At 38.6% G+C, this 16,595-nt stretch overlaps 1 protein-coding gene across 1 annotated transcript in view; it reads left to right on the top strand.

The window, feature by feature from the left end:
* Window positions 1–16,595, top strand: part of CTTNBP2 (cortactin binding protein 2) — a 179,738-nt gene that overhangs the window by 62,799 nt on the left and 100,344 nt on the right. Inside the window, exons 3-5 of the mRNA XM_077834357.1 lie at window positions 989–2,648; window positions 9,548–9,751; window positions 14,462–14,561. Of these exons, the coding sequence (XP_077690483.1) occupies window positions 989–2,648; window positions 9,548–9,751; window positions 14,462–14,561 (1,964 nt within the window). The remainder of the gene's footprint in view (window positions 1–988; window positions 2,649–9,547; window positions 9,752–14,461; window positions 14,562–16,595) is intronic.

Below are 16,595 nucleotides of genomic sequence, written 5' to 3'. Positions count from 1 at the left end.
CCAGAGTTGGTAAAAATATTAAACAAGTAAATGCACTTCAAAAGTGTAGTGGTTCTTGATCTTTCTGCACATGTACAGTAGGTAAGGTTAACCTCTTAATTTGTGGTGGTTATGGTGGGGTGAGAGGGAGAGACTTTCAGGCTGCATAGTAAGATCATAGGGTCAAGTTAAAGAAATTGTAAGGGTATTTGGAGAATGCAGAATTTTTTATTTTTTTTAGCCAGTCATTCAGATAAACAGCATAGGAAGAGGATGCTGCAGCATGGGAAGTGCTAGTTAGCAATTTTCGTTTGACGTGTATATGAGGCTGATAGGGAAATACTGAAGTGTTTTAGGTTGTATTGCCATCAGTAGAGCTAGGTGATGTTTTTTCAGTGAATAGTAAATTTGCTATATTTGCTATATTTATGTGGGCAATGGGATGGATCACTTGATGATTATCTGTTCTGTTCATTCCCTCTGGAGCACTTGGCATTGGCCACTGTCTGAAGACAGGATACTGGGCTAGACGGACCTTTGGTCTAACCCAGTACGGCCGTTTTTATGTTATTTTTTAAAAAAGGCAAAAAAGGGTGAAAAACATATGAAAATGAAACAAAATGAAAAATCACAAAATTTTGTTTTGGATAACACAACACCCCAGAAATTAAACACAATCCTCTTACGTTTAGTTTTGCTTTGGTTTTTTCGGTTTGCGTGTTTTTTGAAACTGAAATGATTTTCCCCCCTCATTCGTTTGAGTGAGTAACTGAAGAAAATCAATTTTGGTTTCAAATAAAATTTTTTCGGGATTTTTTTGGTTGAGTCTGCAAATATACCAACATTTTGTACCTCAACTTTCATGTAATGGTAGAATACTGGAATTTGCTTACGTAATACAGCATGTTTTTTAAAAGGTTGAAAGAACAGTGTCATGTTAAAAACATGCCAAGTTGAAAAGCTGTATTTTGTATGTTAATGAGAATTTACCTATACATTTTTATTTCAGTTGGAAATGGAAAAGTCTCAATTACAGATGCTTGAGCTGGAGCATAAGAAGTTGTCTGCTCGTCTTGAAGAAGAACGTGGCAAGAATAAACATGTAGTATTGATGCTAGTGAAAGAATGTAAACAGTTGTCTGGGAAAATTGTAGAGGAAGCCCAGAAACTGGAAGAAATAATGTCAAAATTTGAAGAAGAAAAAAAAAAAGCTAATGAACTGGAGGACTCTCTTGCAGCTGAGAAACAAAGGAGTACACAAATGGAAGCTCAAATGGAAAAACAGCTCTCTGAGCTTGACACAGAAAGGGAGCAACTGCGTGCCAAACTTAACAGAGAGGAAGCACATACCAGTGACCTCAAAGAAGAGAGAGAGAAAATGAGAAAAATGATTGAGCAGTTAAAAAAGGAAAATGACTGTAAACCAAACCTTTCTCTCACTTGTAGAAATAAAGATAAGGGTTTTGTTTCTGTATCTGTTGGAACAGAAGTCCCAGCTTTAAGAACTATTGCTTGTCAGACAGATACAACACCGACAGACATTAGCACTGAAAATGTTAGGAAGCTGCCTTTGACTGTGCCTGTAAAACCTTCGGCAGTGAACTCTTTGGTTTCTGGCAGTACAAAAACGAATATATCCTCCAATGCAGCATTTGTGAAACCAGTCATTGATAGGCACTCTTCCTGTAGTGAACTGATTGTCCCATCCACAACTCCTGTTCTGACTCCAAGTCAAAACAGAATTGAGGAAAATGGGCCAAGTACTGGCTCATCACCAGATTTAACAAATAACACTTCCCCCTTTCCAAATAATGCTGCCGTCTCCGTTTCGCCAGCATCAAGTATTGCATCTCAGAACTACCCACTAGCTTCGTCTGTGCACAGTTTACAGTCACAGTCTGCGAACACTACTGTGCATCCAGGCCTAAATCCTCGAGTCCAAGCAGCTAGATTTAGATTTCAAGCTAATGCTAATGATCAAGACCAAAATGGAAACACTACTCAAAGCCCTCCGTCAAGGGATGTGTCTCCCACTAGTCGTGACAACCTAGTTGCCAAACAGCTAGCTCGGAATACTGTCACCCAAGTCCTTTCAAGATTTACAAGTCCTCAAGGTGGTGCTACTTTGCGGCCTGGAATGTCACATTCAGTGGAAGTTGGCACCTATCCCCCAGTTGGTAGAATGGGTTTAAAGACTCCCAATGTATCAAGAATTGACAGAGGAAATCCTCCACCTATTCCTCCAAAAAAGCCAGGGCTTTCGCAAACTCCTTCTCCACCACACCCACAGCTTAAAGTTATTATGGATAGTAGTCGATCCTCTAATATAGGTGTAAAATTTGACAGCAAAACCATGATTTCACCTCCTTCCAGTTCACCACAAGGAATCAGGGTAATAAATGAGGAAATTATTTCTAAGTCCTCACCTCAGCTGCCACCAAAACCAACTATAGATATATCTATGGCATCTGCAGGCTGTGCCATACCAGCCATGGCCACATCTCAGGTGGGTGCCTGGCCTTCCCAATCCCCTGGACTGAACCAACCTGCATGTTCAGAAAGTTCCTTTATCATTCCCACCACCATTGCCTGTAGCTCCTCCATAAATCCTGTTAGTGCTTCATCCTGTAGACCATGTGATTCAGACAGCCTACTGGCAACAGCATCAGGTAAAGGGATTGATATACTTCAAACTATCTCCCTCTAAGAATGTTCTCTGTCTTTTTCTCTGGGTCTATGTCATTTGCTTTATTTATCTTTTACAGCTTTTTCCCTAAACTGGTTTATCTTTTTTTAAAGTGGAAATTTACATGTATATTATTTTTTCAAAGTTTCAGGGGTATGGGAATTTATCTTACTTCATAATTATTTTGTTTTTAACAATGATCATAAGTCAGTTTCCTTTTAAGGAAGCCTTCATTTTAGTGTATCCTTAATAAGAGAATGAAAATTGATGTTTTGAGCAGATTGGCCATTCTGAGCTGATGTTCTAAGAAAATTCTGGAGTACTCCAGAAAAGGGAGATTCCTTAATAATACTTTTGGCTTTCTGTAAGCGTGAGGATATTAGAGCTCTACAAACATGAATAAATTTTTAAAATTGCCTATGTATAGTCTCTCTGATGGTATGTACTCCTCCAATGCCACTGAGTTTTGTGAACCTTCTAGAAAACAGTGCCTATCTGGAGCCATTTGATCCCCTTCTCCTGGCACCAAATAATTTTATGACCGCTTATAAAAGAGCAGTGCAATCCTAACCACCTTTCTTCACACCTGGAGAAATTCACATTTAAGCAGTATGTTTGGTGTCCTGCTGTATTTCTGGAGTGTGTGATGCATGCACCTGCTGTTGAATTTCTCTGAGAAAGAGGCTCACTCCCTACCTCGCTAACTAATGCTTAGCATGGGGGACCTTTACATCTTAGCAGCTCCAGATTTTCCTCATGATGAAGGCCTTATGAATCAGGGCCGTGATCCACCTTTGGATCAACTGCTGAATCAGTCATCATCTTTGTTTCCAAATATTCCCTCGTTGGAAAAGGTCAGCACAAGAATAGCAAGTATTAGCCCCTTTGTAGGGCATGACTGCACAGGGAGAGAGGACCTCTTCAAAAATGAAGTCAGTCAATGCTGGGACCCTGTAAATTGGGGGTAGTCAATAGGCAAACCGCAGGCCAAATCTGGACTACCAGACGCTTTTGAAAGGACCCTGAAATCTTTTTATTTACTACTTATTATTGTCATCATTATTATTTTTTATTATTTTTTCTGGAGTCTGGACCTTGACTATACCTTGACCAAGAAATTTGGACCTTGACAAAAAAAATGGACTCTCCCTACTGTAGGCACAGGAACTTTCATTAGCACTGATGAGCACTTAGATGGTTCAGAGGTTTTGGTGCTGTCAGTCTCGGTCCTGGAAGACTCCTCCAGCCCTTTCTATGCTTCAGTCCCTGAGGATGTCTCCTCCTTTGTGAGATGATGTGAGTCCCTAACGCTGCTAGTATGCTTCTCTCCCAGGAACAACTACTCTTTACCAATGGGATCCGGTAGCAATGCCCCTCTCTAATCCAGGGCGTTAGACTAAATATCCTGTCTCAGACGACAGTTCTAAGGACTGCCTAGGTTAGTCCTTGTGCCATCTGGTATGGGCTTCAGGGTTCACCCAGACATTCAAGACCTCCCATTCTGCATCCAATTGTATGAGGCATTTCTATAGTTTCTTGGAATAACACCTGTCAATTTTCCTTCCCTAGTCATCCCTTTAACTCTTGGGTTATGAGAGCATACTCGGAGGGAGCACCTTCTCTTCCCCATCTACACTTTGGTGGTCAAGAGACCACAAAATATCAGGTCATAAATTCACCACTCCTCACTCTTCCGTATCTGCTAAGAGTGAGCGAGCTGCAGGATTTAACGGTGGGCATTTGCTTCACTATATTTCATGGAGACAAAGCTGTCCTGCATGCTAATCCCATGTTGTTACCAATAGCTGTGTCTGAATGCCACTCAAATCAGATGATAAATCAGGATTTTGCGGACCTCATTTGAATCCAGGGGAAGTTAGACTTCATACTGTAGAAACTTGAGTTTTTATTTGATAAGACAAAATCATTAAGGGAATTAACTACAATCTGTGTAGTTTTTACAGTGACAGTAGGACAGAAGCCATCTTTGTATAAATTCTATCAGCTCTACATATGGAGAGCTGTTTTACATGTTAACTAGGTCAGTGGTTCTCAAAGCCGGTCCGCTGCTTGTTCAGGGAAAGCCCCGGACAGGTTTATTTACCTGCTGCGTCTGCAGGTTCGGCCAGTCGCCGCTCCCACTGGCTGCGGTTCGCCGCCCCAGGCCAGTGGGGGCTGCGGGAAGCGGCAAGGGCCAAGGGACGTGCTGGCCGCCCTTCCCACAGCCCCCATTGGTCTGGAGCGGTGAACCGTGGCCAGTGGGAGCCACGATCGGCCAAACCTGTGGATGCGGCATGTAAACAAACCAGTCTGGCCTGCCAGGGGCTTTCCCTGAACAGCGGCAGACCGGCTTTGAGAATCACTGAACTAGGTGATGGTACATCAAGCTGTCCAGATCACTCTATTGTGACTAAGGCAGTTTTGATGCCATACCTTCATAATGCATAGAAATCTGTCAGTCTGCCTGCTGCATGGTATTCTTAACCTGTGTTTTGAGAGCACTTTTCAGTCAATGTGGCATCTAGATATGATCCTTGCTTTGTTGTATTGCTTGTCAAATTCCTATATGTGGGAATATACAGAGGTAATTCTCAAAGAAGAAAGGTTATTCATCACAAACCGTTTGTGTCCTTTTCCCCTTGTAATTCAAATTTTATAGTTTAGGACTTTGAGGTTTAGTGGAGGGAGCTGAAGGAGTTTGGACCACTTGCTCTGAAAGTTTGGTGCGGTCAGAGGGCTCTTGTGTGACTGTAACTGGGACTGCTTTCTACAAGATTTCTAAAGCTCAGTGGTAATGGGAACATATCCCATAAATTGGAATGTGCAGAAGTAGGTAAATACTAATAACTCTAATTTATAGACCTAGAAACTGAGTCAGAGAGAAGAAAAGTGACTTGCCTGTGATCCCCCAGCAAAACATTGCAGTGACAGAATTTGTCGAAGCCCCTTGCTTTAGACTTTTAACCATACTTCCCCTTGTGTGTGTTTTGTTCCTTAAATGTGGGGCTTGATGAGGAATTTAATCTGCCTTCATATATTTTTGGGATATGCTAAGAGAACTAAGCTTTTATGTGCAGGATGATGTACAAACATGAAAGATCTGGTCCCTGCTTTGAAGTAGCTTATGCTTAGTAAAGGCAAAACAGACAGATAGTAGTTAGTTTGGTATATGGGGATAGATTTAAATAACACCTTTTAATTTACAATATATGGTTAGTAACCACCTGACAGTCTCTTTGTAAACCCCTCCCCCTGATTTACCATCTTCGTTTATTTTGCCTTTTTAGAGGTTGAACTCTTGGAGGCAAAGATTGTTTTCTAGAGTTTGTACAGCACCTATCATGTTATAGGCACTACTGGAAACAAACAATAGTATTTAGGTTTCCAAACTCTCTCAATGGCCACAGATTCAGTTATTAAAAATAACATTAAACTTAATTTAAACCTTATTTGTTTAATTTTTGCACAGAATGTTTAATATTTTAATTTGTATCAACAAGATTTAACTGTCATTTAAAAATTAGTGTGCTGAAATGTTGTTTGTATTTTATTGTATAGTAAGTCCTGGTGAAAATCAGTCAGAATTTATTAGTATTCAAAAACATAGTAAGCCGGATTGGTTAATATATTTCAAAGATTTTTAGAGTCAGATTGAAATCTGATGTTTCTTGGCAGGTCAGTAAATCCATGACTTAATTTCCTTTTAATGTGAAGTTAGGAGGAGTGTAAGAAAGCCTAATCATTGAATTTTTTCTTTCATTAATGGCAAATCGGTTCACCTGCTTCGGTCAGTTTCTTTACAGTGCAGCATTTGCTTTAAGAACACTGGAATAGTATCACTTTCTGTGGTGGAGTATTTTGGTTCTAAAGAAGAACAAACACTGATATAGAATAAAAGGAGATTACAAGTTGCATCAGTAATATGTCCTTTTATATCAACATGACAATACCTACAGCTTTAAATACAGCCGAGAAAAGAAACCCAACTTTTGTCATATATGTTGAACAAGGTGTATGTGAAAAAGTGAAAATATACTCGTAGTGTTTCCAGTTTGTTTTGATTCCTAAATATCCATGGATTTGACTTCCTAGAGAAATAAGTGTTTAAAACTGAAATGATTATAGTGAATTGGATTTCCATACCCCTGGAATTTCTTCTTTCTTTTTCTTCTTAGTTTTGCATTTCTCTTCAATTTGAGTATGTATTTATTCAGTTCATTCCAATATTGATTGATTTTTCCTTTGTATGTGATTGGCTTAGAAGGTAAATAGGATATGAGGAGAGATTGATCTCGGCTTTGAAATTAACCATCTCCACATTCTGAAGCTGATGCCAGAAGCTGTTTTTCTATCCCTCTGCCCTTCATCACTGTATGTCCTGCAAGCTGTCACAGATGCTTCACTTTTGCATATGAAACCATATACCTTACTGATATTTCCTAACCCTACTATACAGTATCCTGGATGAATACAAATCTGTTATTCTGCTTTGCAGAAGTTGATAACAGAAGTTAAAATTTGCGTTTATGTGATTACTTGGTTTGTGCAGTAGAAGCTTTTCATCCATTCTTAATCTAGCACAATGAGTTTCATAACTGGAATGCAACAGTATATTTGCCCTTTCGAGAAGCTGAAAATGAGAATAGAGGTATCAGATGTCCGTTTACAGTAATGCACAATAAGCATTCTTTCTCTGATATTCTTATTAATGATGCTGAAAAATCTTGTGCTACTTTTCAACAAAAGCAGAAATCTCAGAAATGTTGTTAATGTTTCAAAATGGCTTGGCATAGTGAACCTTATGTGTTCAGTAAAGTGTTAAGCCCCCTACTCACCCTACCTCCCAGTGTCCAGAAATCATTCCAGCACAAACAAGACTAATTCCTAAAATGGAAAAGCAAGTTCAGACAAAGAGGATTAACATCTAAGGAGATGCTGATACACTAGATATATCCACAGGAAGCAGTATCAAAAACACAAGTGAAATACAATAAAGTCAGATAATACCATTTGTTAGTTCAAACAAAATTTCTACCTACAGTAACGGTTTAAACACAGGCCTACAAGATGATACAAGGCAGAAACAATGGAAAGAAAAACAGCTTTCATAATTGTGTTTTATTTTTCTTTCCATTATTCCTCAGTCACTTTTGTACCTTGTAAGAATAAATGTTCACAAACTTCTGAACTGCTACTTTATATGTACAGTATTTCTGACTTCTCAAAAGGTGTAGTTTGGTTTATATTTTTGTTAGTAAAGAAAAAATAGTTCTTGAAGATTTTTCTGTAATCTAAAAAGCACAAGGTATAGAATTTATGAGAAGTAATTTAAATTGTATTAATCCTATTTTATAAACCTCTAGATTCTCTTTCGTAGCCTGTTTTTAAAAATAAGAGTAAAACTATTGATTATATCTTCATACAACTTCAAAGTTGGCCTTCAATTTGAAGTAGTATACCATGTAACTTCAAATGATTGATATGGCTGCTGATATATATGGTAGTGGTTTTTTATAGTCGCCTATAAAATTTATAAAAAATTATAAAATGAGTAATAAGTTAATTTATCTTTCTGAAAGTACTGCAAATAAATGTTATGCTGCCTCTCTGAACTACAGTAGTAAAATTTATTTTATTATGAAATTATCAAGCTAAAAGTACCTTATTTTGAAAACAATTCTAAAAGAACCCCAATTAATTATTTTTGTTAGTTTGAGCTGGGAATCTGACTATGTACTTCGTTATGTTATCAGATTTCAGGATCATATAGGAGGGTGTTTGTGCACGTACAAGCGCTGCAAATAGAGTAATCCATTAAAAAATGAAAAATGGTGTGAATTCTCATTTTCAAAGTGTAAAGTGTGTGTACGCACACACACAAATATATTAACATTTATATTTTTCAATCCTTTTTCCTATTTTCTTTTGCAGTCTTTTAATCAAGGAAGAGTCCACAAAGTCTTCCATACTATATGCAGCAGACTGCATGCATTTAACAAACTCTCTTCTAAAGCTGCTAAGTAATAGTATGTGGAATGTCTAACAAGATAACTCCTAAGATTTCTAAAGCTCTGTTTTGTAGATTGCCGTTTTCATTGGATGACTTGAAAACTTTTATCAGTAATTTTGATGTAACTAGCTACTTATTCTACATTGGCTCTTCTCTCAAAATAAAATAGAAATCACACTACTGCTGAGTAAAATGAACATATATATTAAGGCAAAGTTCAACAACAAATATGTTTATTACAGGGCTTCTGCAAATCTTTATGTTGAACTGTCCCCTTGTTAATTCTTTATTTTTAAAGTATAACTGAAGCACTTTGAACCAATTTTTCTATCTTATTTGGCTATGATACTCTTTCAGGTTTAAATATTATTATATATTAGGTTAAGATTTTGAAGAAAAATCAAGTTTGCAGATGAAAGTAAAAAACACCTACTTATATGAAAATATATCTGTTTTTTTTTTATTTTTATGATTTTGAATGATTTTAAATTTAGCTACAATTAAACTAAAACCAGAATTGTATAAGATCTTTATTAGTTTTTGAACTTAAGGTAGTAATGTCAGAAATTTTGGACTGTGGAAGTTGTTTGTGATGTTCCCAAAGTGTTTATTTGTGTTAACCCATGATGATAGAATCCTATTAATTTGAGTTAACAATGAACATAACTTCTTACCACTGTGTGTAATTTTAATTATCTTTTGATGTAGGGGAAAAAATAGCATTACAAGACTCATGCTAAACCATAACAGACCCTATAGTGTTGATGAACCTGTTTAGGTTTTCTTTTATATATTTGAATAGCTCAGAAATAATGCACAGCCTTAATTTATTCATGTGCCTTCCCTCTAACATCTATCGCTTTAACTCGCAGGCTGGTCTCCCTCCCTAACCCCTTTGTTAACGAGTGGTGGTCCTGTCCCCCTGGGTGGCAGGCCCACCCTTCTTCACCAAACTGCTGCCCAGGGAAATGTCACTTTATTGTCAATGCTGCTTAATGAAGAAGGATTGGACATTAATTATTTCTGTGAAGATGGTTATTCTGCCTTGTATTCTGCTGCTATGAATGGACATACAGGTAAGGGGTTCGCAGTTTTGGTAAACCATATACATAAAGTAATGGAAGCATTAACAATTTGAAAATAAAGCCCACTTTGTACCTGATCCAAAACCGGTTTGAAGTCAAAGAAAAGACTTCTGTTGACTTCCATGAGCTTCTGATCAGATGTTTTAGCAGTAAGAATGTCCGTAGATGATAAATTTGAGCAAAATATTGGTTGGCATACACTTACATTTGAAGTCTGTTGTCAGTGATTTTCTGTGGAAGAGATCATGTATTCCATTATTAGTATGAAATTCGAGATGAGAGATTTAAAAAAAAAGAGGAGTACTTGTGGCACCTTAGAGACTAACAAATTTATTTGAGCATAAGCTTTCGTGAGCTACAGCTCACTTCATCGGATGCAAAAAGTGATTTTATCTAAGCAAGTTAAAACAAAGTAGTGTCGTTCATTCAAATAAATTTGAACATGCATTATGCATAAGTAGTACTTATGCTTGAAATGTATGTTGGTAGGAAAGTAAAATGCTCCATCTAAAATTACTTTCATTTGAAACAAAGTAGCCCTAATTTCCTTTACATAACAGATAACTGATGTGAGCGTTTGTAAATTCATGATGTATTTGTTAACTTCTGTTTCTATTAAATTAAAGAAAAAGAGTTCTGTTTTTCCCATTTGGTCTCAGTAACCAGTCTGTGGGAAATTGAGCAAATCAGTTTGCCAATCCATCTTTGTTTGACCTGATAACAAAATGGGAGCCACTTCAACCTATTACACTTTGAAAAGGATCTTCTGCTTTTGGACACAATATGTGTCACATGTGATTGAGCTAATCCATCCAAGTGTCTACATTATATTGATAGTCCCAACCATTCATTCAGACACTGGAGGTGACAGAGGGAGGGAGAATGGAATGGTAAATCCAGTTGCAAAACCCAGGAGATACGAAGAGGACAGTACTCCTTGGAATCAACTATAGAAAATTATGTGCATTAACTGTACTCCGTGTTCAGCTACAACAGTGATGGGTGCCTCTTAAATATTTGAGATTCGTAGACATACCTGTTTTGTCCATTCCTTCATCGCTTTTACCATAACAGCTATCAGGGACTTAGAGAAGGAGCCAGAAAGGATTGCTGGCCAAATACTAAGAACTGGTGTAAGGAAACCTCTTTTCATTTTATTCCAAAGAGATTTATGGGGTTGGCAAGAAAGAATTCATATTTTAAATTAAATAGATGTTTGGATTAAGATGGAGATGGATGAAGGAAAGACAGGAAAGAAGCTATGATGGTATTGGCATTTGTCAGAGCAGTACTTCTACTGAGAAACAATTTACCAGTGTATCTGTATTTTTCACTGGATTTCAGTTATAAATACAAATGTTAGGAAAAGTAGCTGAATGGGGGCTTCTTGATGATTTGCAAAAGTCTTTCAGATGAACTTTCTAGTATAGGGCTAGCTTATAATGGCTGCGGTGTTCAAAAATAGGTTCCTAAAGTTAGGCTTCGAACTCCTTACTCAGGCTCATAAAAGTTTGACCTGAGTTTCAAAAGTGCGAAGTACCCAATAGCTTTCATTGACTTCAGTGTGAGGTCCTGGATATTCAGTATCTTTGAAAATCAAGTCACTTATTTAGGTAAGTAAGTTTAGGCTCCTGTTTTTGAAAATCTTGTTCCCTGATGTTTGGTGATTTACACAATCAGTCCATAATACTCACCTAAACATTTTAGAGAGTGATAACCAGAGAAAAATATGCATTTAGAGATGAATAAAAATGAGTTTCACTTGACAAAGCTTGGGTTTTCAGTTTGAGCATGTTAGTGTTGCTCAAAAGTTGGGGCAGGCACTTAAATCCAGGATTTTCTTTTGGGCCCATCCCTAGAAAAGAGACAGTTGCAATAGAGCCTCAGAGTTATGAACCCCTTGGCAATGGAGGTTGTTTGTAACTCTGAAATGTTTGTAACTCTGAACAAAATGTTATGGTTCTTTCAAAGCTTTACAACAGAACATTGTTGGAAAGGAGTCCAGGAGAGCTGGCTGTATTTTAAAGAATCCTTACTGAGGTTACAAGGACAAACCATCCCGATGTGTAGAAAGAATAGTAAATATGGCAGGCGACAAGCTTGGCTTAACAGTGAAATCCTTGCTGATCTTAACCACAAAAAAGAAGCTTACAAGAAGTGGAAGATTGTACAAATGACCAGGGAAGAGTATAAAAATATTGCTCGGGCATGCAGGAGTGAAATCAGGAAGGCCAAATCACACCTGGAGTTGCAGCTAGCAAGAGGTGTTAAGAGTAACAAGAAGGGTTTCTTCAGGTATGTTAGCAACAAGAAGAAAGTAAAGGAAAGTGCGGGCCCCTTACTGAGTGAGGGAGGCAACCTAGTGACAGAGGGTGTGGAAAAAGCTAATGTACTCAATGCTTTTTTTGCCTCTGTCTTCACGAACAAGGTCAGCTCCCAAACTGCTGCACTGGGCAGCACAGCATGGGGAGGAGGTGACCAGCCCTCTGTGGAGAAAGAAGTGGTTCAGGACTATTTAGAAAAGCTGGACGAGCACAAGTCCATGGGGCCGGATGCGCTGCATCCGAGAGTGCTAAAGGAGTTGGCGGATGTGATTGCAGAGCCATTGGCCATCATCTTTGAAAACTCATGGCGATCGGGGGAGGTCCCGGACGACTGGAAAAAGGCTAATATAGTGCCCATCTTTAAAAAAGGGAAGAAGGAGGATCCTGGGAACTATAGGCCAGTCAGCCTCACCTCAGTCCCTGGAAAAATCTTGGAGCAGGTCCTCAAGAAATCAATTCTGAAGCACTTAGAGGAGAGGAAAGTGATCAGGAACAGTCAGCATGGATTCACCAAGGGCAAGTCATGCCTGACTAATCTAATTGCCTTCTATGATGAGATAACTGGCTCTGTGGATGAGGGGAAAGCAGTGGATGTGTTGTTCCTTGACTTTAGCAAAGCTTTTGACACGGTCTCCCACAGTATTCTTGCCAGCAAATTAAAGAAGTACGGGCTGGATGAGTGGACTATAAGGTGGATAGAAAGTTGGCTAGATTGTCGGGCTCAACGGGTAGTGATCAATGGCTCCATGTCTAGTTGATAGCCGGTATCAAGTGGAGTGCCGGAAGGGTCCTTGGGCTGGTTTTGTTCAATATCTTCATAAATGATCTGGAGGATGGTGTGGATTGCACCCTCAGCAAGTTTGCAGATGACACTAAACTGGGAGGAGAGGTAGATACGCTGGAGGGTAGGGATAGGATACAGAGGGCCCTAGACAAATTAGAGGATTGGACCAAAAGAAATCTGATGAGGTTCAACAAGGACAAGTGCAGAGTCCAGCACTTAGGACGGAAGAATCCCATGCACCGCTACGGACTAGGGACCGAATGGCTAGGCAGCAGTTCTGCAGAAAAGGATCTAGGGGTTACAGTGGACGAGAAGCTGGATATGAGTCAACAGCGTCCCTTGTTGCCAAGAAGGCCAATGGCATTTTGGGATGTATAAGTAGGGGCATTGCCAGCAGATCAAGGGATGTGATCGTTCCCCTCTAGTCGACATTGGTGAGGCCTTATCTGGAGTACTGTGTCCAGTTTTGGGCCCTAAACTACAAGAAGGATGTGGAAAAATTGGAAAGCGTCCAGTGAAGGGCAACAAAAATGATTAGGGGACTGGAACACATGACTTATGAGGGGGCTAAGGGAACTGGGATTGTTTAGTCTGCAGAAGAGAAGAATGAGGGGGGATTTGATAGCTGCTTTCAACTACCTGAAAGGGGGTTCCAAAGAGGATGGATCTAGACTGTTCTCAGTGGTACCAGACAACAGAACGAGGAGTAATGGTCTCAAGTTGCAATGGGGGAGGTTTAGGTTGGATATTGGGAAAAACTTTTTCACTAGGAGGGTGGTGAAGCACTGGAATGCATTACCTAGGGAGGTGGTGGAATCTCCTTCCTTTGAACTTTTTAAGGTCAGGCTTGACAAAGCCCTGGCTGGGGTGATAGTTGGGGATTGGTCCTGCTTTGAGCAGGGGGTTGGACTAGATGACCTCCTGAGTTCCCTTCCAACCCTGATATTCTATGATTCTATGAATGACTGAATACAGCCTTGAAACTTTACTATGCAGAAGAAAAATGCTTCTTCCTCTTTATTACTTTAATAGTTTACGTTTAACACAGTACTGCACTGTTTGCCTTTTTAAATATTTTTTTTGTCTCTTCTGCTGCCTGATTGTGTACTTCCGGTTCCAAATGAGGTGTGTGGTTGACTGGTCAGTTCGTAACTCTGGTGTTTGTAACTCTGAGGTACTGCTGTAACTATGGAAATTTTTCTTGTAAGAAATGTACTTTGAGCAGGTTATATGCTTTCTTAAGTTTAAATGCATGTAGATGGCATTCCAATCTCTTGTGGAAGAAAAGCCAGAAAATTATATTATTAATATATACTTTAAATACCTTGAATGAATTGGCTGTGGAATGTAGTAGTAGTTTAGTAGTTTAATTTTCTACTCTTTCATTTAACATGTTATTTTGGAAAAAGTTCACTATAGAATGTGTTAAAGTTTGCAAATGTAGTTCAGTTATAAAGTCATCTGTAGTAATATGATGTAATTTTAGAGCATTGTGACACCTGTGGAAGTTTTTGAAAGATCAAGTACATGCTCTAGTTTTAACATATCTCATTTATCTTGTCGCACCACTCTTCATTTGTGTCTACTTAATAGATTGTGTGAGATTGCTGCTGACTGCAGAAGCACAAGTTGATGCTGCTGATAAAAATGGCTTTACACCCTTGTGTTCAGCAGTTGCTCAGGGACATTTCAGGTAAGTGACATAAGTTTTTTTTCATGAAACTGTAGTACTCTTTAACCATTATATTTTTAGCTACAGTTGCGCTTTTATCACGTATGGAAAGCAAAATACCCAATCTCATACTAATGTAACATTATGGTTGAGAATGTAAACAGATTTGTATGTTTCCCATTGCAGCTTTAATTTGACCACCCACTGTGCACATGTACTATTTGTAACTGTACCATGAGAATTACAGTTTCCTTGGGAACTACGACTTTGAATTTCCTGACTTTCTTATACACACATTCTCAGCTATAATGTAGGCTTTTTCATTCATTTTCTTTGTTTGATTTTTCTAAAACAAAAAGGGGAGAGAGCCAAAAGGAAGAGACTGATTCTACACTCAGATAAATAACTGCATTTATTTTAATTTGTGACATGAAATTCAAATGCATAAAATGTATTTGAAGTTCAAAAAAATTCTCTTTACACAATGACAGTCATTTAAAATCAAATAGAGTTTAACAAATAAAAAAAGTCCTAAATAATCTGACTAAAAATTCCTTCCCTTTTCTGTTGCTTGGCTTGCACTACTATGTGCTGTCATAATTTATTTATTTTTATTGCAGTAGTGCCTAAGAGCCTTAGTCATGGAACTGCAACCCACCATACAATACAGAACAAAAAGACACTCTCTGCCCCTCCATCATAGAGTCTTTCACACCCAACGAACTTTTATTTCTAGAGCAAAAATGCCTTTGAGACCTGCCTTCCTGACGTAACTGAAAGAAGCAAAAAAGAGCTCAATGCTTTTTTACTTTCCATTGCAGGACATTTAGAAGTGGAAATTCTGCCTTTGACTGAATGTCTCTTCTGACATAACTTTATTGTGTGTACTGCAGATCTTGCCTATTTTAAGCACCACTTCTTCTTTAAAATGAGAGTGCAAGGAGCATTGAAGATTCTTGCTATATCTAGAAGGTTTTCAGATTCACAAACTCAGGGAGTACCAGGAAATGGATACTCAGGGTGGATGACCTGTAGGGATTCATGACATTTTCATTTATTTCTTAGTTTCTTGTTTTTTGTTTTTTAAGGGAAACATGGAATTTATCCAGACAGGTGTGTACTGAATCTGTAACCTTGTGGTCACATTGCTGCTATCCTTGTTTCCCAAAAACTCCCCCCCCCACCTCACCCCCGCCCCTTTCTCCATATGCCACACCCATTTATTGTATGTTGTCATAATATAAAATCATCTGGCCAGGGACTGCCAATAGAGTCCCAGTCCTGAGAACTACTCTACAGATAATAGTGTATCTAGCCAAATCATAGAATCATAGAATATCAGGGTTGGAAGGGACCTCAGGAGGTCATGTAGTCCAACCCCCTGCTCAAAAGCTGGACCCATCCCCAATTAAATCATCCCAGCCAAGGCTTTGTCAAGCCTGACCTTAAAAACTTCTAAGGAAGGAGATTCCACCACCTCCCTAGGCAACGCATTCCAGTGTTTCACCACCCTCCTAGTAAAAAAGTTTTTCCTAATATCCAACCTAAACCTCCCCCACTGCAACTTGAGACCATTACTCCTTGTCCTGTCCTCTTCCACCACTGAGAACAGTCTAGAACCATCCTCTCTGGAACTACCTCTCAGGTAGTTGAAAGCAGCTATCAAATCCCCCCTCATTCTTCTCCTCTTCTGCAGACTAATGTTGCACTATTTAATGTAATATTTGTAAATTGACAGTAACTAGAGTAGGAGATGCCGGCAAACTTCACCAGTTCGCATCCTCTCACTAAAATACATGTAACTTAGATATTTTCTTTTACATATTAAGTTATTTATTTCTTCTATTTACCCTGTCAACACTTGGGTAGTTATGGCTCTGTTATGCTTGTGGCACAGCAGAGCTTATGCTTTCTCTGTCTCTGAGGGCTATTTATAAAGCTTGACATCCCTAAATATTCGTTGCTTTGCTTGTCCATCTTTTTGATGTCTTGAGCATGGACTGCTTTATCATGACATTGTGAAAGAGAGTGTAATAATAACAAAGCTGGAAATAT

Source organism: Eretmochelys imbricata, chromosome 1, assembly GCF_965152235.1.
Source record: "Eretmochelys imbricata isolate rEreImb1 chromosome 1, rEreImb1.hap1, whole genome shotgun sequence".
NCBI lineage: Eukaryota > Metazoa > Chordata > Testudines > Cheloniidae > Eretmochelys > Eretmochelys imbricata.
Note: the sequence above shows the minus strand (reverse complement) of the source record. Positions and strands in the feature narration are given on the sequence as shown.